At 52.2% G+C, this 22,354-nt stretch overlaps 1 protein-coding gene and 1 long non-coding RNA gene across 6 annotated transcripts; one reads left to right on the top strand and one right to left on the bottom strand.

Annotated features, from left to right (window-relative positions):
• The first annotated feature begins 35 nt into the window (after positions 1–35).
• Positions 36–16,168, top strand: LOC131829847 (uncharacterized). Its single transcript, XR_009353015.1, has 5 exons — positions 36–340; positions 2,522–2,737; positions 11,508–11,988; positions 15,353–15,548; positions 16,036–16,168. It is a non-coding gene; the product is annotated as an uncharacterized LOC131829847 (long non-coding RNA).
• ADCK2 (aarF domain containing kinase 2) lies at positions 4,400–20,834 on the bottom strand. 5 transcript variants are annotated; one of them, XM_059172035.1, is made up of 9 exons: positions 18,960–20,833; positions 16,599–16,745; positions 16,114–16,242; positions 15,008–15,103; positions 11,647–11,898; positions 10,130–10,258; positions 9,261–9,314; positions 6,472–6,564; positions 4,699–4,835 (listed from the first exon to the last, which is right to left on the bottom strand). In XM_059172035.1, exons 1-8 carry the CDS (start codon positions 19,890–19,892, stop codon positions 6,490–6,492), a joined length of 1,815 nt encoding a protein of 604 aa, XP_059028018.1. In that variant the 5' UTR covers positions 19,893–20,833; the 3' UTR covers positions 4,699–4,835; positions 6,472–6,489. The 5 variants fall into 5 exon arrangements, with proteins under 5 accessions (XP_059028016.1, XP_059028020.1, XP_059028018.1 ...); XM_059172033.1 differs by lacking the exon at positions 6,472–6,564 and having other exon boundaries at positions 4,400–4,835; positions 18,960–20,832; XM_059172034.1 differs by lacking the exons at positions 4,699–4,835; positions 6,472–6,564 and adding an exon at positions 6,571–6,941.
• Positions 20,835–22,354: the final 1,520 nt, after the last annotated feature.

Below are 22,354 nucleotides of genomic sequence, written 5' to 3'. Positions count from 1 at the left end.
TGACGTCACGGCGTCGACCTGCTCATCCTCCCCCCGCCCCCGGCGAAGGTGGTGTACGCCGGGAGGGAAGCGGTAATCGGGTCGCCGGGCTTCGGGCTCGGCTCTAGGAACCTCTGCACGGGTGTGCTTAGAAGCCAGCACTGAGTCGGCTCTCGCTCCTCCCCGACTGCTGATCTCGATGGTGTTTTCCCACCTCCGCCCGCTCCTCTGCCTGCTGCGCCTGAGTAAACTGCCTTCCGGACCCTTTGAGGCCGCCGGACCCTCTGAACCAGAGGACGTCCCCAAAGCTAGTCTTTTGTACTCTCCTCTCCTGCAAGAGGCTCCCAACGGTCTCTATAAGGTCTTGTCTTACTCTTTCTCTGCAAACTTGATAACGGACCGGCAGCCCATCGGTGGTTCCCAAATATTCCTACGTAGGCCGGTGGCATCACATTCACCTGAGGAGCCCGACCTCAGAGCCTCTGCAGTCCGAAGTAGGGCCGAGGAATCTGCATTTAAGCGTGGCCTCCGGTTTACGCCGCGCTCTGATTCCCTGATCCTGAGCCACACCCTGGATTCTCGGCTTTCTCTCTAAATAGTGCTTTCTAGTAAATCCTGGATGGACTCTGAGCTTCTCTGGGTACCCACCCCACGTCACTCCCGCAAATTCTTAGGGTCTTTACTGCTGTGTGGGTTACAGCTTCCCTAAAAAGTTCCGGGTTTGATTAAATTATAAAGTTAGCCTGCCAGCCTCACACCTTGGGGATTTCAATTTGAGATGGATCATATGCTCCTTCAGCTAAACACTGAAGGGGTCACACTCAGGCAAGAAAAATAGGGTACTTACGGAGTTTAGGGAGTTGAGTGCCTTGACTATAAATGATACCTGTCCCTCTGTGCCAAGATGTGGGTCTCCAGGTGCCCTGTAACGGGACAGTCTCTCTCCGTGGAGTTAGGCTCAGGTAAAGCTTACGGATTACACTCCCTGTGGCCTTCTGAACAGCCTATTAATTAACCCTCTGGCCCTTTAGGACTCTCTCCTGTTGTCCACTTGGTATATAAATTGGGGGAGAATCCACTTTCCTCTAGATAAAAGTTGACTTTCTAGTTGATACACTGGCGTGGCTTTCTTTGAGCTGCCATTCTTCACTTACCCTTTCTAGTGACATAAACGAGCCACTAAATAGGAAGTTCATGATTTGGGAAGACAGGGCTTTCCATCGTCCTTCCTTGGCAGCTCACTCCCCAGGCTACACAACTTCCCTGGTCCCAGCAAAGAATGAATTTATGATGTCAAGGCCAAGGGGGAGGGGAGGCACAGCTTAAACAAACAAACAAAAAAAGGGCCAAAATATCTAAAGTTCAAACTTCAGTAAATAGTTCTATGAATTTGGACAAGTCACTCTACTTCTCTGAGTATCAGGACCCCATCTGAGTGGGAGTCATTTAAGAGAGTACCTGGCCCACAACACATATTCAGGAAATGTTTATGCTTTGTTATGTCTTCCCTTCCTAAGTAGCAAAACCTGGATTCTGGTGAATTAAAATCCATTCTCACCCTCACTTTCTTGCTGAATTACAAAAAAAAAAACTTTTACACTTAAATATTGCACTTAAAGCAATATTGTTTTATAGACCACTTGTGGGGTCCTTGGCTTTAATGTCTTACATTACAAATTCTGGGTCTTTTTACTATAGAAAGTTTAGGGTCCAATCAGTAAACTATTTTGACTGTGTAGCAGGGATGCATGTTTGTTCTGCAGACATGCTTTAAGAACTCCCAGGGCAAATATCCTTTACTGCTTTAGGCAGGCTACATGACGGCAGCTAGGGGTTGGGAGGCTTCTTTTGGGGTCTCAGATGAGCACCCCATTTTTATTTAAATACTTGGGTTTGTTGTCTTTTTTTTTTTTTTTACGATTTTATTTATTTATTTGTCAGAGAAATTGAGAGAGAGAGCACAGGCAGAGTGGCAGCAGAGGCAGAGGGAGAAGCAGGCTCCCCGCCGAGCAAGGAGCCCGATGCGGGACTTGATCCCAGGATGCTGGATCATGACCCGAGCTCAAGGCAACCGCTTAACCAACTGAGCCACCCAGGTGCCCCACGATGAGCGCCCATTTGAAAGGATGCATTTCAGAAGGTGAGAGGAAGGATGCCAAGCCCTGACACTGAGCTCTCACCGGCTACATGATGAATCAAATTCCCAGTCAAGTGTTAACAAAATGACAACTGCTAACGAAAGACAGATTCTAAATGACCTAACATAGAGCACCTAACCCCAAATCAAGAACCTATTCCACAGGGCTGCCAGGGTGGCTCAGTCGGTTAAGCATCTCCCTTCAACTTAGGTCATGATCCCAGGGTGCTGGGATCAAGCCCCACATCAGGCTCCCTGTTCAGCCAAGGAAGTAGCCATAGCATTTTCTCCTTAAGAAGATGACTTTATGAATCAAGTTTTGCCTTTTTAATGTGCTTAATTTAAAAATAAGCAAAGTACCCATGTTAAAGCATATCTGTTACCCATTTTTCTTCTGTTCTATAGAGCCTGTGTTCATTTTCTGTTGCTGTAAAATTTCCTGAGGAACTGAGGCCCTCGGTCCAACAGTCCATGAGGGACTGAATTGTGCCAACCACCCTGTGAATGAGCTTGGCATCAGACCCACCCCTGTGGAGCCTTAAAACACCCACAGCTCGAGCAAAACCCTGAGCTGGGGCCCGGGAAGCAGCACCCAGATTTCGGACTTGAAGACACTGTGAGGTACTAAGTTTTGTTGTTTTCAAGCCACTAAGTTTTGGGTAGTTTGTAGGCACTGATAGATAACTAATATGTGTCACAGTGGTGTGAGTAAACCGATTGGCTTTTAGTTAAAGCTCAGTAGTGCTGGTGTGGACTCAGGGCAGTGCTGCTCTGTGCCTGTGCCCACCTCACCTCACAGCGTATGTGCACTTGATACAATTGCCCTGTGTCTGCCCGGAGTGTCCATGAAGGAGCTAAATGGTGCCACTGCCCCCTCCCAACTACCTTGAGCCACCCTAACTCTTTGAAAAAAACCACCCCAAATGAACCTCTGACTAAACCTTAGTTGCTTCCTAAAAGACAGAAAGGAATTCTTGAGAAGAAAAGAATGGAAGAATCTAGTCCTGTGGTCAGAGCAGAACTTCCAGAGAGCAGAAAGCTTGATTTTCACTCACTACTTAGAGCAGTGGTCTCCAAAGCAAGCAAGAGAGTCCACTGGGATGTAGGAGAAAATGCTATTTCTTTTTTTTTTTTTTTAAGATTTTATTTATTTATTTGACAGATAAGCAAGGGGGTGTGAGAGGGAGAAGCAGGCCTCCCGCTGAGCAGGGAGCCCGATGCAGGGCTCTATTCCAGGACCCTGGGATCATGACCTGAGCCAAAGGCAGACACTTAATGTCTGAGCCACCCAGGTGCCCTGAAAATGCTATTTCTTATTAAAAAAAAAAAAAAAAAAAAAAAGGAAGGAAGGAAAAGAAACAAGCAAACTAGGGACGCCTAGGTGGCTCAGTTGGTTAAGCATCTGCCTTTGGCTTAGGTCATGATCTCAGGGTCCTGGGATCGAGCCCCACTTCCTGCTTCAGGCTCCTTGTGAGCGGGAAGTCAGCTTCTTTCTCTCTCCCTCTTCCCTTCCCCTCTGCTCACACTTTCTCTCTCTCTCAAAATAAATAAATAAAATCTGAAAGGAAGGAAGGAATGAAATGAAAGAAAGGAAGAGAGAAACTAAGCTTTACTAGTACCTACTCCACCAGCTGACCCTGGTACCCTCTGAGTCCGTGCAGGCCGCCCAGTGCCCGTGAGTGGGGCCCCGTGCAGAAAGGTGGGCAGTGGCCGCTTTAATCCTTTGCTGGGGTGTCGCTGGGGCGCTACTGCAGATTCAGGCCCTGTTTAACGGGAAATACTGATTTTATTATCTCTAGGTTAATATTAGCCAAAACTGACTCCAGACAAATGGAAAAGGGGCTGAACATGACTCAGAGAAACTGTAGTCTGAATGCTAACATGTGAGCACAGGGGAACTTGAAGAAAATGGCAGAGCCCATTCTGCTCTTGTCCCTGGTATACCTTGTAAAAAAATTGCTCAGGAGATCATCAAAAAATATTTAAAATTATCAAGAAGATAATTCTGAAGTACAGCAAAATTTGCCCAAAGTATATACTGTGCCTCCAGAGATTTCTAGTGGTGGTAGGACCTGTATAAAACCCATAAATAAGTGATACATGTGCACATACACATGTAAATACATATATCTCACCAGTAGGGTACATAATCAGAAACATTTGGAAGCCATGGGTCTACAGGATTCCGTGACACTTTCCTACCTAAATCTCAGAGTCACGGAACACCCAGCAGGCCCCACCTGATCCGGAAGCAGACAGGGTTAAAAAGAGAAGAGACAGAAACAAGAAAACAAAATAACTCAGTTTATTTGTCCTCCTCCACAGAACATTATTATCCCCAACACCAGGCCCAGCATCCATGACTGAATGGCTAGGAGGCTTCCCTCCCTTTACTTCCCCTAAGTAACCCAAAGCTTTTAAAACAGATGCCTGAAACCAAGTCAGGGTAAAAAATGTGGTATGCCTTCCATGCATCCCAATTTTAGAATATTCAGGCTGCCATAGGAGGCTGTCGGAAGTGGCCTTTAGTCCTGAGACGAAGGCCCACTGCATGCCCACTGCATGCCCACTGCTGCGGTCAGCGGGGGAACGCTGGTCCTTTCAGAAGGAAGGGCTTTGCTGCCTCCAGGATGTCCAGTTTGGGGTCCAGTGAGCGGCCAAGGCCCTCCAACACCATGATGGCAAATACAATGGAGGCAAAGTTGCTCTCAAGCTTTACCTGAAACAGAAAAAGACTGGTTCTTTCTAAAGCCCTCTGATCTAGAGATGGTATCCTGGGTGACCATGTGATTGTCCACTCTGGGCCTGCTTGGACTTCTACCATCTACCTGTCACTCTTTCCCCTACCTCATCGTTCTCCCCACCATCTCATCTACTCAACCAACCTCCCATGTACGAGAAATATTAAGGGAAAATCTGGGGGATGCAGCATGTCCTTCTCTAAGGGTGGGTGTGTGTACGTTTGAAGGACTTAAAAACAATACAATGAATATCTCATAGCTAAACCAGAAACTATAAATCTACATGAGGGTCATTCTTCAAGATCTGCAGTAGCCTTTTGAGACCACGCACAAATGGCTTTGCTCAAACATAGAAGAGCTTCTCCCCCTACCCTTTTTTAAAAGATTTTATTTATTTATTTATTTGAGAACAAGAGAGAGCATGAGCACAGGGGCGAGAGAGAAGCAGGCTCCCTGCTGAGCAGGGAGCCGATGCAGGGCTCCATCCCAGTACCCATGGGATCCTGACCTGAGCCAAAGGCAGACCAGGCACCCCAACTTCTTCCCCTTTGGAGCCAGGTTAATAGTAATAGCAATTTAAGTGAATTACTCAACTAATTCTCAAAAGTACTATCCTCATGGGGCACCTGGGTGGCTCAGTCATTAAGTGTCTGCCTTCGGCTCAGGTCCTGATCCCAGGGTCCTGGGACCAGGCCCCAAATCTGACTCCCTGCTCAGCAAGAGGCCTACCTCTCTCTCTCCCACACCCTCTGCTTGTGTTCATTCTCTCACTGTGTCTCTGTCAAATAAATAAATAAAATCTTTAAACAAAAAAAAGAAGTACTATCATCATCCCCATTCTATAAAAAGGAAGCTCAAGCACAGGGTGGCTAAGTGACTTGCTCAAGGCCACTGTGTGAGGGGGAGAGAGCTAGGCCTGAAAAGCTGTCTGGGGAGTTAAATGGTGCTTCAACACCACTGGAAATGCTTGCTTGCTTTTTTTTTTTTTTAAGATTTTATTTATTTATTTGACAGAGAGATAGAGAACAGAAGTAGGCAGAGCAACAGGCAAGGGGAGAGGGAGAAGCAGGCTCCCTGCAAAGCAGAGAGCCCGATGCGGGACTCGATCTCAGGACCCTGAGATCATGACCTGAGCTGAAGGCAGAGGCTTAACCTACTGAGTCACCCAGGCACCCCAAATGCTTTCATTCTTAAGCTGAGTGCTGAGTTCTTCAGTGTTTGCTGTATTCTTTCTAATCTGTGTTTCTAAGAAATATTTCATTAAAAAATTAAGTGCCACATGAATAGACATTTCTCCAAAAAAGACATACAATTGGCCAGCAAGCCTATGAAAGAGGCTGACCATCATTAATCATTAGGAAAATGCAATCAAAACCACAATGAGGGACGCCTGGGTGGCTCAGTTGGTTGGACGACTGCCTTCGGCTCAGGTCATGATCTGGAGTCCTGGGATCGAGTCCCACATCGGGCTCCCAGCTCCATGGGGAGTCTGCTTCTCTCTCTGACCTTCTCCTCGTTCATGCTCTCTCTCACTGTCTCTCTCTCAAATAAATAAATAAAATCTTAAAAAAAAAAAAACCACACACACACACACAATGAGATGCCACCTCCCACCTGTTAGGATGACCGTCGTCAGAACGACAACAAGTGTTGGTAGGGATCTGGAAAACCAGATCCTTTGTATATTGATGGCAGGAAGGCAAAATCCTGTGTGGAAAAGCGGTACAGAGCTTCCTCAAAAATCACGAATATACTATATGGTCTTGCAGTCCCACTTCTGGGTAAACATACAAAAGAACTGAAAGCAGGTCTTCAAAGACACACGTGCACATCCGTGTTCACGGCAGCATCGTTCATAATAGATGTGGAAGAGGTGGAAGAGGTGGAAGTCGCCCAAATGTCCACGGATGGATGAACGAATGAAGAAAACACGGTATGCACACACACTATGGAATATTCTTTAGTCTTGAGAAAGAAATCCTGTGACATGCCACAATCCAGATGAACCTCGAGGGCATCATGGTGAGGGAAATGATCCAGGCACAAAAGGACAAATCCTGCACAACTCCATTTATACGAGATAACTAAAGTCACCCAAATCATGGAAACGAAGTGGAATGGCGGTTGCCAGGGGCGAAGAAGAGGGAGAAATTAATCGGGAGCTGTTCAATAGATATAGTTTCCATTTTGCAAGTTGAGCAAGTTCTGGAGATTTGCCACACAGCCATGTGCATACGGTTGACACTACTGAACTGTGCACTGGAAGTGGTTAGAGTAAATTCTGTAGATGTATTTTTAACTGTAAGTAAACATTTTTAAGTTTTTAGAAAAGCTAAACGCCGAGTGAAGTACCCAGAACACAGTCCTCGTACCAGACATTCTCCGCTCTTCCATTCCAGGAACAGCAGTGTGAATGGCAAAGCTTTAGGGAGCTTCTGCCCACTGTGTCCCCCACTGTGTCCCCCACTGTGTCTCGGGAAGGCCGTGTCGGGACCTGGAGCACAGGAGGCAGGAGGACAAAGCCGTACGAATCCGGGCTGTGTGGTCAGACTGCAGCACCCGGATCTGAACCTGCCACAGGGGCTGTGTGGCCATGGGTTTGTTGGCCGGCCTCTTGGCTTAGGTGTCTGCCATGAGGAATGTGGAGGGCTTAAGAGGGATACTGACAGTATGACACAGCTAAATCAGGCACTTACGGGGTGCAGACAGGGAGCTCAGCGTACACCCCACGACGACTCTCCGACTCTGCCAGTCTTCCAGCCTGCCCTGGGGGCTGGGAGAGGCTCGTGGGGGCCGGAGCTGGGGAGTGTGAGCCTTGGCTCCCCGCTCCGCACTGCGTGCAACTGAACGCCCAGGAGTGTGTGTTCACTCCTGTTTCTCTCCAGCCCCACTCCCTAACAGTGATTAAAGCTTTTCCCAAACCCACCATGATATTAAAGTCATTTTTAAAACAGAACTTGTCAAAAGTTTCGGAAAGCATCAAGCTTTTTACCACAACCCCACCAACAAAGGCAACCCTAGAGCCGGAGACAGGTGCAGACCGTGGCTCTGCTGTGCACAGTGGGTGGGACGTGGGGAGCCACCTAACATTTCGGGGCCCATCTCTTCGTGCGGCTACTATGGCAGAGATCATACCTGCCTGGGGGCGCTGTCCTGAGATTTGAATGAGACACCAGATGAAAAGCACCCAGCGCGACCGATGCCAGGTGGGCAGGCATCCCACACGGGCTCGCTGGATCGGTTACCCCGCGAGTCCATGGCATACTTGGGGAAGCCCTAAGGCTGTGCGTTGGTTTCGTTCCAAGCACACAGCCGCTGCAGAGCAAGAGCGGAGCGGCAGGAAGAGCACAGGACTGAGACCCCCTGGTTGTGTGTCAAGTCTGGGCTCTGCCCACAAGGCTCAGGGAGGCAAACGGGCCACCCTGCCTCCATCGTGCCTCCTGTAAGATGACGGTGCCAAGCCACACACCCTTCTGACTCTCAACTGTGTGTTACAATCCTTGTCAGATAGCTGCCTTTTGATGGAAATATTCTGTACCTTGATTATATCAATGTCAGTCCCTGTTAGAATACTGTAAGATGCTACCACTGGGGGACACTGGGTAAAGGATACACAGGAGCTCTCTGTATTATTTCTTACAACTGCATGTGAGTCCACAATTATTCCAAAATTAGAAGTTTAATTAAAAATATTTAATGTAATTTCAAAAAAAAAAAAAAAGCTGCCTTTCCCATGCAGAGTTTCATGATCAGACTACAGAACCTCGAGAAGCAATGGGAGAGGCCATCTTCAGAGGAGAACCTGCCTGCCCTCAACACCTTATACCCTCGGCTGGCAGCTTGACTCTGGAGAGTGGCCCAAGACTGCCCCTGTCACAAGGAGACAGAGCCCAAGGTGAAGGCGGAGGTAAAGACCCATGAGGTCACTTCCCTCCAAGGGACTGGGCCAGGAGGCAAAGGCCCAGACAGCCCCCCTGCGACCTCCAAACACACCAGAACAAGAGGCACCTCCTCTTGGGCTGCCCCGACCCCAGCAAAAACGAAGCATGACTTACATCAAGACTAAGGATCAGTGATGTGAACTGAGGAGGGAAGAGGTATGGAAAGCCTGAATTGGTCAATTTTTGCATTTGTAAAAACCTATTCCTCCAGTGAGGGATCACGAGTACTGAGACTGCTAGACTGATAGGCACCCCGACCAACTGTGGTCATGCCGTGACCATGTCAAGAAATGGAAACAACACCCTTCACACACACGGACTAGCACAGAACATGTTTGCACAACTGAGGTGTCCTGTAGGAGAGGTCCCTCTCAGCACCCTGCGGCCCCCCTCCCGCCTCCCCAGACCCCTCCCCACCAACCCAACCAGAGCACAGGAGCTCGACTCCACCAGGGGCCTCACCTTGTGAGTCATCAGTAACTTAAAGACATTGGACAGAAGGCTGGAAACTTGAAGCTGGAAAACAAAATAAAACTGACTGCAGAGGCCCGTCCACTGCTCCTCTCCCTTCCAGCCCCAGCCCTCCCCATCCCCCGCCCACACCCGCTCACACCCACACTCACAACCACCCCCCACACACACACCCAACTGTCAGACAAATTCAAGAAAGGACTGCACACGCACCATTGCACTAGTGAGTTCAAAGACCCCTGGCGGAGTTGAGCCTCGAGGCCCTGCTACCCCATTACTCCCATCACTCCAGCACACATAGAAATCCCATCCAAATCCACGAGATGGGAAGGGCCGGGGTGCAGCCGCCACTCCTCACTACCGGGGGCCCACTCCTTGCTCGGACTCGCTCCTGCTAGTGTAGACCGTGCACTCAGTGAGAAAAAAGTCAAGTTTGCTAGAACTATAGCTAAAACACACAGTGGGCTTCTGTTCACATGTAAATAAAGAACAGCAAGGTTAGGTATGTCCTTTGGCTGCTCAGGGGCCTTCGTCCTCCCTCCCTCCCTGCTCAGCTGAGCCCCTGCTCCCGGGTGAAGCAGCAGAATGGCTACACCGGGGACAGGGAGGGGTTACGGCACTATAAATGTCACCGCGCCAGCAGCCACCAGGTCAAGGAGCCACTCTTGAGAGCCCGGGATGCCAGGGACCTGCTCACACCCAAAAGACGCAGGCAGAGGACAGGTTTGCTCTTCATCTGCCTTAAAACTCAACACTGCCTGAGACCTCTCCCATAAAGAGGAGACCTTCGACCTTTGCTCCATCCAAGAGCTGGGGTGGTAAACACCCCCACGCCTCTGCCCCTCGAGTGGCCTGCTCACCTTTTCCAGGGTGATGGTGTTCTTCCTGGCCTGGGTCACCAGTGTGGCCATCTCAGCCTTGAACGCCTCCACGTCCCTGCACTCGCTGGCCCGGGCGTGATGCAGGATGAGCTCGGCCACTCTCTGGCCCTACAAGACGTGAAGGCAAGGAACTTGGTAGAGCCAAGAGAGGTCCTAACACTAGACACTCTGCCCAGACTTCCTCCTACCCTAGTTGCTTCCACCCAAGGTTTCAACCATCCTGCTTCTGACCACCCATCCATTTTTAATCTCACCCCATCCAGAATACATGGTAACCGACAGAGACTTTGAAATTGGTGGGAGCCCCCGCCATGCTGTTACAGCCATCTCCTTCACCATCATCTCCTCCGCCTTCACCAGCCATGCAGGGCATGGCGGCGAAGCCAGGGTCCTGCCGCTCATGCTCCAAGAGGCCCTGCTGACCAACCAGCCTATCCCCAGAGTCTCTGGGACCTACCTCTGGACTGGACCGGCTACACTCGCCTTGTGGGCGCTCTTCTTGGCCGAGGAGAATTCCCTACTCACCCCTGACCCAGCCTCTGTGCTCCAGCCTTCCTCCTCCTCCTCCACACTGGGCACCCTCAGACCAGAGCCTCCCAGTCTCCCTGAACACCCTAGTAGTCACTCCCAGAGCCTTCCACCTCCCACAGTGCAGCCCTGGGAGCCGAGCTCTTTCTCTCTGGCTATAACTTTCCTTCATCCCAATCTGTGCAGGGGAATGTCCCCCCCCCCACCCTGCCACTGGACCTCAGTGTTTAACCTTGACTCGGGGGACACTTTCAACTGTCTCAGACTCAAGCCTTTGAACTGTCCCCTCAGAAGGCTCCCAAATAAGCAGCGGCTCCCCTGAATTCTGCCTTTAAAAAAACAAAAACAATTCTCTCTTTGCCAGGGTCTTTCTTGCTGGAAAATTCCACACCAGTTGGTTGGAGAGTTTCTTCATGGTCACTCTTGACATCATACTTTAAGTTGACTCATTAGAGGTTGTGCCGAATCCCTTTCTGCAAATAATAATTCTCAACCACCGAAGCCCCTAGCAGCCACGGGGTCGGGAGTCAAAAACCAATCCAGATTCCAAGGGACCTTCCCAGACTTGGAGCGGAAGTCCTCTGTACTGCTGCTTCTCACCAGCCTGATGGTTACTCAGACAAGAGGCCAGTGTTCCCAATGACCACCCACAGGTCTACTGGTGAGGGAAGAGAAACTACTGGTACAAAACAGCATTCGGGCTGGAGTCATTTCCTCCCCTCATCCCAAACCCTGAGCCGCTTGGAACAGGTGTCCCCCAGGGGCATCGGCACATTCTGACTAAAGACCCCTTAGATGGCTTCATTTCCTCTCTCCTTCTCCCTCCCAGGCCTGCCCCTCTCGCTCCGTCCCACCTACGTTCAACAGGAGCACCTGTGGCAAACACAGGCATTTGCAAGATTGACAAGGGCAGAGTCGTCCTGCAATGAAAGATCGTCCCCAGCTCCCGCAGGCACGCTGGGGCTCACCTGCCCCATCGCCACAGCCATGAAAACGGCCCGGAAGTTGCTCAGGTCCGCAGCCTGCAGCTCCGCCACGATGCCAGCATCCAGCAGCACCAGGCGCAGCGGGCAGCGGGCGGGGGTCATGGCCACCACCAGCGTGTTGCAGACATCCATCTGCTGTAGCGGTGCCTCTCGACTCTTGGAAAGACCGTCAGCGCCCTGGACCAGGATGTTCCCCGGGTGGAGGTCTGCATGGACAAAGTTGTCCACAAATATCTGGAAGGAGATCGGCGCTATTCAAGGCAGAGGCAACCCTCACCGCCCCAGCGGCACCAGACCATATGCAGAAAAGCTTCCAAGGTGACAGTAAGTGCCCAGGGATTGAGTACGATGGCGGAGTACACAAAGCCTCACTGCTTATGTCATGCATTCAGAAGTTGTCCTGGGACAGGCCAGGTTCACATTTTTTAAAGCTTTTTTTTTCTTTTTAAGATTTTATTTGTTCATTTGGCAGACAGAGATCACAAGCAGGCAGAGAAGCAGGCGGGGGCGGTGCAGGGGAGCAGGCTCCCTGCTGAGCAGAGACCGCCCCCCCAGATGTGGGGCTCGATCCCAGAACCCTGAGATCATGACCTGAGCCGAAGGCAGAGGCCCCAAACCATTGAGCCACCCAGGTGCCCCCAGGTTGACATTTTTAAGAAAAAAATAATTTCGGGGTAAGCGTCTGCCTTTGGCTCAGGTCATGATCCCAAAGTCCTGGGATTGACCCCTGCATCAGGCTCTGCTCAGCTGGGAGCCTGCCTCTCCCTCTCCCTCTGTGATCTCTCTCACTTTCACTGTCTCTCAAACAAATAAAATTTTTAAAAATAATAAGAAAAATTAAAAGATTATAAGGGAACATGAAAAAACAAAGACTGAACTGCATTTTAAAGGACTTACTTATTTTAAGATTGATTCATTGGTTTTAAAAACAGAGAGAGAGAGAGCACGCACGTGAGCAGGGGGAGAGGCAGTGGGAGATGGAGAGGGACAAGCACACTCTGCCCTGAGCACAGAGCCCGATGTGGGGCTTCATATCACAACCCTGAAATCACAACCTGAACTAAAGGACTTAGTTTTATTCTGTGATTTTAGCAGTAATAATCTAATTCAGAATAATTATCTACCCATTGCTTAAAGATTTCCCCCCAATTCTAAGTTCTTAAAATGCATGGAACTACCTTTTTATTTTTATTTTATTTTATTTTTAAAGATTGACTGATTTGACAGAATGAGAGCACAAGCAGAAGGAGCAATAAGGAAAGGGAGAGAAGCAGGCTCCCTGCTGAACGGGGACTGGGGTGGGAGGCTCAATCCCAGGACCCCAGGATCATGACCTGAGCTGAAGGGAGACTCTTTTTTTTTTTTTTTTTTTTTTTTTTTTTTTTTAAAGATTTTATTTATTTATTTGACAGAGAGAAATTACAAGTACACTGAGAGGCAGGCAGAGAGAGAGAGAAGGAAGCAGGCTCCCTGCTGAGCAGAGAGCCCGATGCGGGACTCGATCCCAGGACCCTGAGATCATGACCTGAGCCGAAGGCAGCGGCTTAACCCACTGAGCCACCCAGGCGCCCTGAAGGGAGACTCTTAACCAACTGTGCCACTCAGGTGCCCCACAGAACTACCTTTTTATTTTTTTTTTAAGATTTTATTTGTTTATTTGACAGAGAGAGCTCACAAGTAGGCAGAGGCAGGCAGAGAAAGAGAAGGAAGCAGGCTCCTTGCTGAGGACCCTGAGATCATGACCACAGAAGGCAGAGGCTTAACCCACGGAGCCACCCAGGCGCCCCAGAACTACATTTTTAAAAAACATTTCCTAAATCAGACTTGCCCTCCATGACCTCCCTCTGCCCATCATAGAGAAGCCTGACTGTGACACCAACAGCCATCCCGGCACACAGAATCGGGTGTGCAGGGGGAAGTGGCTTTGAACCTCCTAAGCAGGAAAGAAAGCTCCAGGGACTATGATGGACAGAAGTCAGGTGTGACTTTGTGGGACAGGAATGTGCGTCCTGTGAAAGGTCATCTCCGCGGTCAGAAGCCACCAGCAAGCCTTCCCAAGGGGAAGGACAGCCCAGGGGAGGGTGCAGAGAGCTGCCGCTACAGAGGCTCTCTGGGGACATCTCCTGCCACAGCCCCGGGCCCCAGAGACACCCTCCTGGTCCTGGGTTCTGGCTCTGAAGGAGGTGAGACAAGTGCTACTCTGATGAAATCCTGAGAACTAGAGAAGCCAGGGCCGGCACACCTGCCGGCTGGAGGTACAAAACACTGGCTGACCCCAGGGCCGAACCGCCCGGCACGTGGCTATCAGTTCGGCCCCCCGGCTTTCGCCCCTGGCCTCGATCCTGCCATCTGCAGCCTGTCATGATCTCCTGTCTCCTGGGTGCTGCTTGGTGCTGCTTCTCCCGCAGCGGCTCCCACTGCTGCTTCCCCTCTGACCCAAGGTGCCCCTCGGAGTCCTGGGTCCTGGTTCCCCACTGAACTCCCACCACAAAGGGTTACGGTAAAACAGCACACGCCAACCGAGGGGACACCCAGCTCTCCCCGCACGGTCCTCAGTCGGGGGTGGCTGACTTTCCACTCGAGGCTAGAGGTATTGGCTGGGCCCGCTCTGCTCTTGCGCTCACCTCTGCCCCACTGTGGCCATCGGCCTCTGCCCCCACCGTGCCACGTCAGTCACATGGGTCCTTTCCTCCCACTCCAGCCACACACCTGTTCCTTCTTACCCAGCTCCTGCGCCCTCCAGACCGGGACGCTCATCCTCTTTGCTGCCTACAACGAGCCATCCAGCCCCCGGCCGCTGTCATTCACGCCGGCCAAACCCCGCGGCCAGGACGGGCCCCTCCTGAATGACCCTGTGGTCCCTGTGTATCCTGTATTGATCTGTGGCCGGTCTTCTCAGGGAATGGTAGTTCCAGGAACATTGTAATCAGGTCCGTTTCGCTCACTGCCGTCTACCTAGCACTTAATTCGGGGCAGGACACAGAGCGGGGTCTCAGTTGCTGGACGAATGAACGAAATACCACTGCGCATGCGGCGTCTCCGGCTGTTTGTCCAAACCACCGGCAACCTGGGCAGGGCCTGGGTCTGCTGCCCCCGCCCCGCTCCGCAGCACCTGGCATGGTGACCGGTGCACGCCCCCGACGCCGCGCTTAACAGAAAGGCATAGAATGAAGGGGCGTTCTGGTAGGCTCCACTATCTCTAGAGCAAAGTGGTGGCTTGCTGCTTTGCTCACTGCACCACCCCCTCCTGACAGCTGACCAGGACCAGCGTCTCTGCCACCTCCCCACACGCAGTTCGACCCCATGCAGGGCCGGAGCGCTCCCTCCCAGCCCACGCGCTCACCATCTTCAGCAGCATGTTGATCCCCAGCCGGGCGATCTTCTTCTTCAAGTCAGTGGGGATCCCCGCCTGCTGGTAGCTGGACACAGGCACGCTCTCCTTTAAGGAACGTCAGGGGAGAGAGAGCTGGACCCCAGACGGCACACCCCCTGCCCTGCTCCCCACCCCCACATGACCCATCGCGCTGCCTTCCCATCCTTACTCTGCCCAAAGAGTTTTCCCTTCCTCCCGATCGCTCTGAGTCTGTCGTCTGCAAGTTAATCTGAACCTGCCCGCTTTCCCCTTAGGTAATATTTCTCAAAAAAAAAAAAACAAAACAAAAACGATTCCCCTTGGTTTATTCTGTAGGAAACCCTTCACTCTGCTGCCCACAGGCGTGAGATGTAATGTCACAGAGAAGACAAGGATCAGGGCTCCGGAGAGCTAGTTTCTGATCAGCAATGAGCCAACAAGGCCATGAGTGAGCTCTGTGACCTCGAGCGAGAAAATGGAGAGAAAGGGGAGAAAGAGAAGGAAGGACACAGTAAACAACCATTTCATGTAGGTGAGTTATTTATCCGCTGAGACAAGTGCCCGTTGAGATCCACCTTGTTATTCCGCAGTGGCAAAGAGAAGAACTAAAGCCCAGAGAGTTTAAGGAACTTCCTCAAGGTCACATAGCCAGTAACATTGGGCCTTTCGAGTCACCCTGGATCAAACGTTAGCAGTTTTACAAAGGAGGCCAGTCTAGGCAACAGCTAAGGCCACTGCTGAGCACTTCCCCTGTGCAAACTCTGAAGGCGTTTTGCATTCAATGTGTCACTGACTCCTGGGACAAGCCTGAGCAGCAGGGACAGGCGCCCACTGTTACACAGGAGGAAACTGACATCACCAGCAAATAAAATGGAAAGGTTTTCAAGTCCAGAAAAGTCTGAGACCACGTCCAGATTCCCAGCCACCTCCCTACACAGCCTCCCCACCCCGTGCTACATCCAAACTCCCCTCAGCTTTACGGACAGTAATCCGTGCTCTCTTGGCTTTTGTCTTTTCAGACGGAAACCTCCAGGGGAAGCGGAGATGGACCAGCCCTGAGTGGAAGGCACAGCCCCAGGAAGCCAGCTCTCACTTACTTCGTAAGTCTCCACCAAGACATCCCTGGTGACAAAGGGACGCAGGGGGGTGGGGAATTTGACAGAATTCACATTCAGGAAGTTGCACTGGAAGTGTTCTAGATTCCGAGCTTCGTAACGCAGGTCGATCTAGAGAGATGTGGAGAGGGGACGAGAGGTGATCTGGGCATGGGGCGGCAGCGTCTACACCACCATAGAGCTTAGCCAGTCCCCACATCCACCGGCCTCCCCTTCCCCACCTGAAGAATGCCCCAGGAAACCCTGGAGGAGCGCTCTGGCCTCCAGGAACTTCTGGAAGCTACAGCAGACACCCTTGTAGCACCTGGGCTCGCCTGCCTCCTGGCCCTTCCCTTTCTGCTCACCCCCCTTCACTCCAGCCCCTGGAGCCCTTCCCCCATCCCAGAGGTTTACCCCCATGGCTCTCCACTGGCGGATGGAAAGAACTAGGTGACATGCGATTTGCAGTTGAGGGAAGGAGACTTCACCTGATGGACCATGAGCTTCTCAAATTCCTCCACGATCTCGGGCAAGCTAAGCCACTTGACTCCCGGCAAAAGCGCCAGGACGCGGCTGCCCATCTTCATCAGCAGAAGGTCCATCTGTACTTGCGCCAGCAAGCCTGGGTGCAGCACCTGCCAGGGACAGGAAGGCATCAGGAGGGAACGATCACCCAGATGGGACCAGGGCCCAGCATCGGGGAGCCAAGCCAACTTCTCATCAGAGCAGAACAGATGTGAGCCCAACACCCGGGAAGCTCCTGCCTCCTTCACTCCCACATGCCTCTGCTGAGACACCAGGCCAACCCCTCCGGGCTGCACTTGGCTTTGCTGGAAAGAACAGGCTGGCTTTTCCTTCCAAATACCTTAAGTTTAGGTCAGCAGCTCCCAAACCTTAGTGTGCATCAGAGTCACCGTGGAGTGCCCAGATGTGGACGGCCAGGCCTCCTCCAGGACCTACTGCGTCACCGACTCTGGGGATGGGGCAAGAATCTGCATTTTGCTGAGCACACCAGGTACTGGGTCAGTACCAGGGCCTGAGTCAGAGAAGGATCTAGAGTCACAGAACCCCAGCAAAGATGCACGGAGTGGGATGGAAAGAGTCTGGTTTCACGTGCCCGTTGGTTCTACAACTCTTTCCCAGTCTGAAACTGGCCAAGGTATCAACCTCTCAGCCTCCTGTTCCGCTTTTTAAAGATTATTTATTTATTTATTTATTTGACAGAGACCACATAGGCAGAGAGGCAGGCTGGCGGGGGTAGGGGGGTGGAGGGAAGCAGGCTCTCCGCTGAGAGCCTGATGCAGGGCTCAATCCCAGGACCCTGAGACCATGACCTGAGCCGAAGGCAGAGGCTTTAACCCACTGAGCCACCCAGGGGCCCCTCCACTTCTTAAAACATGGAGCACCTAGGTGGTTAAGCATCTGCCTTCAGCTGAGGTCATGATCCTGGGGTCCTGGGATTGAGCTTTCTTTCTTTTTTTTTTTTTTTTAATTTTTTATTTTTTTATAAACATGTATTTTTATCCCCAGGGGTACAGGTCTGTGAATCGCCAGGTTTACACACTTCACAGCACTCACCAAAGCACATACCCTCCCCCCTGTCCATAACCCCACCCCCCATTCTCCCAACCCCCCTCCCCCCAGTAACCCTCAGTTTGTTTTGTAAGATTAAGAGTCACTTATGGTTTGTCTCCCTCCCGGGATTGGGCTTTCTGATCAGTGGGGAGTCTGCTTCTTCTTCTACCTCTGCCCCTCCCACCTGCTCGTGCTCTCTCTTACACTTACTCTCTCTCTCTCAAATAAATAAAATCTAAGAACAAAACAAAACAGACCATGGAGATAATAGTCCTCACCCGCTCCCCCACATCAAGTCCTTTCCAAAGCTGAGAACAAAGCGGCGATATATAGAGATACAAGTTAAGCCAATGCCTACCTCAAAGGCAGCCACTACAGACTAAATAATGTGTCTACCATGACTGGCACCTATCCTGGTACACAGCTGGCATCCACTCCCTTAGTATTCCACAGAGCGGAAGATATTTTGGTCCCGTATTCCCCAAACATGTCTGCTCATGGGAATCACTGGCAGCATTTATAAAGAGCCGGGCCTCAGGCCTTAGAAAGAATGATTCAGTAGGTGCAAACAGAGGGCTGTTTCCAAGGAGGTGTAAGAGAGGCATCAAGGGTACCTGCCACTGGGGTCTGCCAGAGACCTGGGACCACGCTGAATGGGACGGAAGAGGGCAGAGACAAAAATGATGGAGCCCAGGGCACCTGGTGGCTCAGTGGGTTAAAGCCTCTACCTTCAGCTCAGGTCACGATCTCAGGGTCCTGCAATCAAGTCCCGCATCGGGCTCTCTGCTCAGTGGGGAGCCTGCTTCCCCCTCTCTCTCTGCCTGCCTCTCTGCCTACTTGTGATTTCTCTGTGTGTCAAATAAATAAAGTCTTTAAAAAAAAAAAAATGATGGAGCCCAGGCAGGGGTGACTAGAAAGGAAAAGTGACAGGAGGAAGCCACTTCTGTACAAATGAATACTGCCATCTTGGGCTCGCCCCAGCACGTCAGAGACTGTCTCTGACTTATTTATCCTCGCCCCAGAGGAGCAGGTCAGCTGAGTAGTGGTTCCTCCCCCCACAGAGGCAACAGACCCCAAACCCTCTTCACACAGCCACTCCCTCAAACCAAGAAATACAGCATGCATAGCATAGGCACACAAAAGTCAAGCTAAGAAAAATCAGCGGAAAGCAATGTGGGGTGATTTGCAAATGGGGGTGCCTGACCCGGGACAGCTCTGTGGACACAGTAAAATCTTAGACAGAAAGAGTCTGCCGAAGCCATCCAAGCACTTACTTTCACGGCCACGGGGATGAGGTGATCTGGCTCAGGTCGGTGGGCACGCGCTAAAGACTGAGACACGACTGCATTTGATCCAACCAGGTCGGCTTCAGGGAGGAGCAGCCTTTCTAGAAAGGACTGGTCGGCAAGACTTCCTTGAAACCCCCACCCCTTCTCTGGGGGTCCAAAGAGATCTCCCAGGCTCCCGACTGCCCCAGCTTCCAAAGAAGGCTGCAGGCGGGAGGCCTTAGCAAGTCTCCGGACACTGTCATTCTCCAGGAAGGCAGGATTGGCACGTGCTTTGTACACTTGGGCCACACAGCCTGAGCCCACAGGTTCCTTCTTCTCAAAGCAGAGGACCTTGCCCCAGTCTTCCCCAAACGCCTGCCGCAGGAAGTGTTCTGTGTGAGTCCAAGGGTGGGGCGTCACCCGGACATGCAGCTTGGAGAACTGGGCACAGAAAGCCTCTGAGAAGAGATCACGCCGGGTGCTGGCCCATTGGCCCAGTTTGATGTAGGTTGGGCCTGAGGTCTCCGTGGCTTTCAGAAGCAGGTAGAGCCAGAGGCTGGAGACGCTGGGAGCCAGGTAGGTGAGGGGATAGAAGAGAAGGAGAGGGAAGAATTTCATCAACAGAGCCCCAGCCCGGAGCCAGATGCGGAGGTGCAGAAAGAGGCCTCCGAGCTGCCCCTCTTGGGAGACTCTCTCCAGTGGTCCATTTTCAGCTAGGTCACTCCAGCTGGCTCTTCGCTGGCATGCGCTCTCAGGGGCCCCCTCACCAGTGTCCCCATAGGTTGAGATAAGTTTGGGTAAAGTACCGAGCAGAAGCCAACAGAGTCTGGCATTACGAGAGCACCCAGATGATCTTAAAAGCCCGAGTTCTTTTCTGAGCTCAAAACCCCTTAGATGCGACAAGCAGACCCTGACGGAGAAGCGCCAGGGGGTCACCATCCTCTTCCAGAGATCCTTGGCCTAGGCTGCCTGCCCCCGACTTAAAGGGCACCCATCTATGTTCACGCTTTAGGCAAGGCTGACACGAGTCCAGGCTCACAGCTGAGTATCCCACTTAAAAGTGGGGTACCGGCGAGACCCCGCGCCGCTCAGACCCTGCGTGCAGACTAAGTGTGGGCAGGCTAAGCGCAGACCGGCTCTGCAGGGCGCGCCCCCTAGGCCGCGCAGCCCAGCCCCTCCGTCCCCGCTCCGCACCCCACTGCCTCTCGGTACCTCGCTTGGACTTAAGACCCGAGGCCGGCTGCGCCTTCGGGGGCTTCCAGAACTGCACCCACTGTGACAGCGGAAGGAGCCCAGCCAGACGCCCGGCCAGGCCCAGAGCGGAGACGCGACCTGCGCGAGGTGGCGGCGCGGGCGGAGCCAGAGCCTGGCGGCCGCGGGGTCACCCAAACCCGCGCGGGGGCCCGGGGGCCCGGGCACCCGCCGAGACCCAGAGCACGGAGAGGCTGGGCGGAGGTGGGGGTGGATGTGGGCGCGGAGGACCCGGGTGCCGGGAGCAGGGGGGAGGCGGAGGCAAGGGTGGTGCGGGGCAAGAAGGAAGGTACACCCGGGACAAAGGGTTGAGAGCCGCGGCGTGGGGGAGGGGGCAGGGCAAACCGCCGAAGACCCGGGCACCGGGTACCGCGGCGGGGAAGAGCCAGGGGCGGGGAGATGAGGGGTGCAGAGGTTCAAAGATGAGGGTCCGAGGATCCGGACGCCGACAGCGGGAAGGGTGTGCGGAGGGCAAGCGATCGGAATGGAGAGAGCGGGGAGAGAGGGGTGGGGAGGGTGGGGAAGAGGGGCGCGGAGGGCCGGAGTCAGGCGGCCGCACACCCGCCGCGGTGAGCCGGGGAGGGCGCTCGGCGGGCTCGGGATCCGACGCGAAGGACGCGGAGGCCGCGTCTTCCGGGAGCGCCCCGCCCGCCCGCTCGGGCTCCGCCCCTTAAAGCGGAAGCGGCGCGGACACACTCAGGCTAACCTGGCCCTGGGGTCCTGGATTCCATAAATAGATTTAATGCCAAATGCTAAGGCACCCTGTGTGCCCTCCCCTTCCCCGTGCCTGTCAGTAGCTTTCCTTACAAAAGGCGTGGAAACGCTGAGACGCGCAGTGAGCTGAAAGCCCCTTCTGCACACAGGCTGGGTTTTCAGCTAAGGAGAATGTGAGGAGGGGCGGGGAGAGCTTAGTTACCCCTGGACCGAGAGTTCCAGGCAGCACTGATTTGGGGAATGTGTTTGGACCTTGAAGAGTGGCTCCTGAAAGACCATGCTTATTCGTTTAGCCAATACTTTTTGAGCCCAATACATATTTCTTAAGCAGAATCTATTATTATCAAGGCTTCATAATATTATATATTATTGAACTAGGTATCATGCTGAGCCCAGGGCCTTGGAGACACACAGCGACACACATCCTGCCCTTACAAGCTGATGACTCATGAGGGAGACCCCACAGGGGAACGCATAATGTGCCATTTCAGTGTGGCAAGAGCATGAAAGAAGTGAAGAATTGGGAGAACCCTGAGGACAGCAGTTACTTTGGAGAGGAAGAGTGGGAGGGTATGCAGATGTGTAAAGAATAAAGCCCTGAAGAGGAAGGAGTTGAGTGTGAAGCATTGCAGGGGAGGGGTGTTGGTTTGGTTTGACCTTGAAGAACCAAAGGAAGGTCATATCGCTCTAAACAGCAAGGGAGAGAGAAACAGAGGTGATGGTGGGGGTAGTAGGGGCCATAGCCCCGTGTTAGAGGTGGTGATGGTGGTGGTGTTGCCGATGGTAGTGGTGGGGAGAGGGGAAAGGAGCTCTAGTCACCCAAGCAGGTGACTTTGAGGGATTCCTGGGGCCCCCATGTGATTGTCAGTGAGGAGAATGATGCCACCCATATTAAGGCACACGGGCAGCAAAATCACACCGTTTTATCAAATACGAACGCTAAGTCAGAATCTGTAAGGGCAGCCTTTAAAAATCACAGATGTTGGCCTGCAGTCAGGCGGCTTCTTACATGGGTTATTTTATGTAATCTGGTTCAGGATTAGTAACAGCACGATTGTATTTGGGATGATTAATGACCTAAGAGACTCAATACACAAACAGACACTGGCAAGATACAGGACAGTAGAACTTGAACCCTCAGCCTGACGCGGATAGTCAGGACCCGATCAATGACTGCCAACTTCTCTAATTTGCATCCCCCACTTCCATCTCAGGACCAACCAGAGATAGCCAAATATCTTCTCCAAACCGATCACAGAGGATGCCCAGGCCTCCAGCTGCCTGGAGCCAACAACCTCCAAGCAGGGCACACCTGAAGTCTTTTATTTTCCTCCATAAATCTAGCATTTGAGTCTCCACCGGTATTTGAGTCTCTGCCACGTGCAAGTGATGGTGGCTGACTTCCTTGCTATAGAAATCTCTGAATAAATAGCCTC

This window comes from Mustela lutreola, chromosome 4 (genome assembly GCF_030435805.1).
Source record: "Mustela lutreola isolate mMusLut2 chromosome 4, mMusLut2.pri, whole genome shotgun sequence".
In the NCBI taxonomy this organism is placed as follows: Eukaryota; Metazoa; Chordata; class Mammalia; order Carnivora; family Mustelidae; genus Mustela; species Mustela lutreola.
This window is presented reverse-complemented; position numbering and strand designations above follow the sequence as displayed.